General features: G+C 43.9%; 1 protein-coding gene across 1 annotated transcript; it reads right to left on the reverse strand.

Moving 5' to 3' along the window:
* Positions 1 to 696: 696 nt before the first annotated feature.
* Positions 697 to 971, reverse strand: PPTG_20837 (hypothetical protein; the record flags this gene model as incomplete). Its single annotated transcript, XM_008893036.1, has 2 exons — positions 697 to 799; positions 871 to 971. The coding sequence occupies 2 exons, from the start codon at positions 969 to 971 to the stop codon at positions 697 to 699; spliced, it is 204 nt and encodes a 67-aa protein (XP_008891284.1).
* Positions 972 to 1,305: the final 334 nt, after the last annotated feature.

Genomic DNA, 1,305 nt, shown 5'->3' on the forward strand with positions numbered 1-1,305 from the left:
GACGGTTCAGGGTGAACCGTCCGAGACGGTCCGAACCGTACTAGCGGTGCACTTCAAAACAAGTTTTAGTCCAATAGTAGATGTATTACGATTTAAAATATCAACATTGCCAGATGTATCGCATTGCAATGTTCGAGTACGATTTGGTTTAAAAAGAAATCATGGCTTGTAAAAGAACCAATATCTTGAACCCCACCAGTATTGTGGATAGTCAACCCTAGTATTGCTGATTGAAAGTGGTGTCGGTACATTTGTTATCGTAACCGAACTCGGTACTGTCAAATCTCCAGTCGATGGGATATTAGGCTGCGATGCAGTGTTCAGTGTTCCAGTTAATGTTGTAGCACTGATATATGAAATTCCGGATACTGCTCCTGCTGGACAAATTGTCATTATTCCTGTATTACTTGTTTGAAATACTAAGTTGTTTGTGGTAGATGTTCCAAAATAAGCATCCCAATGTTATAATGGAATAAAGTGCAAGTTGGAGTTCCATTCGTGGAATTGAATGATTGGCCGTTTGTAGTTCTACTTGAAGTAATTGCCCAGCTACTTGTTAAACTAGTTAACGTTCCAAGAGATGTGATATTAGGTTGAGCAGCTGTTTGCAGCGTTCCATTAATTGATGTAGCCATCAGACTCGCTAAAGTTCCTATCAATGTTATATTTGGTTGAGCGGCGGTGCTTAGTATTCCGCTAATCATCCCAGAAACTGTAAGCGAGGAAAGCGTTCCGAATGTGATGGTTGGTTTCTGGATAAGCAGCATAGTAAACCCCAGCGTGATGATGATGTCCGTAACTAGCACCAGGTATAGCCAGCGTTTGCCGAGCCTCCCGCGGTTTAAGCGGCTCTCGCACTGCTTCACGTACCAGATCGTCCATAGCAGCACGTTCACGCTGCTCCACAGATCTGCCACCTCTCCAACTGAGCAATGGCGCACGAAGAAGCTCTGAAATTTCGAGGATGACATGTTAACAAAAACTGTAAAACTGTCAAATATTGGAGATGAGTTGAGATCGATGGAAGTTTATCACATACAATTATATGAATGGCCATGACTGGTTTTGAAACGGGCCAAGACCACGAAGTGGTCGCCGTGCAACGGCAAAACATCGTTTCCCGATCGCGGTAGAGATAGAGCTAGACATTTTGAGATCTCCTTCGTAGCTCACAAGTTGTGAACAGTCGCTTCCGTCTTTTGGCTAGTAATGTCAGCTTCTACAGTCTACGCCCTTGATAAACCAAACGCACTGGAAATTACCGGCTACGCCAATGAGCGGACGTCTCGGTGACAAGGATTTCGA

The sequence above is a fragment of the Phytophthora parasitica genome (assembly GCF_000247585.1).
Source record: "Phytophthora parasitica INRA-310 unplaced genomic scaffold supercont2.1, whole genome shotgun sequence".
NCBI lineage: Eukaryota > Oomycota > Peronosporomycetes > Peronosporales > Peronosporaceae > Phytophthora > Phytophthora nicotianae.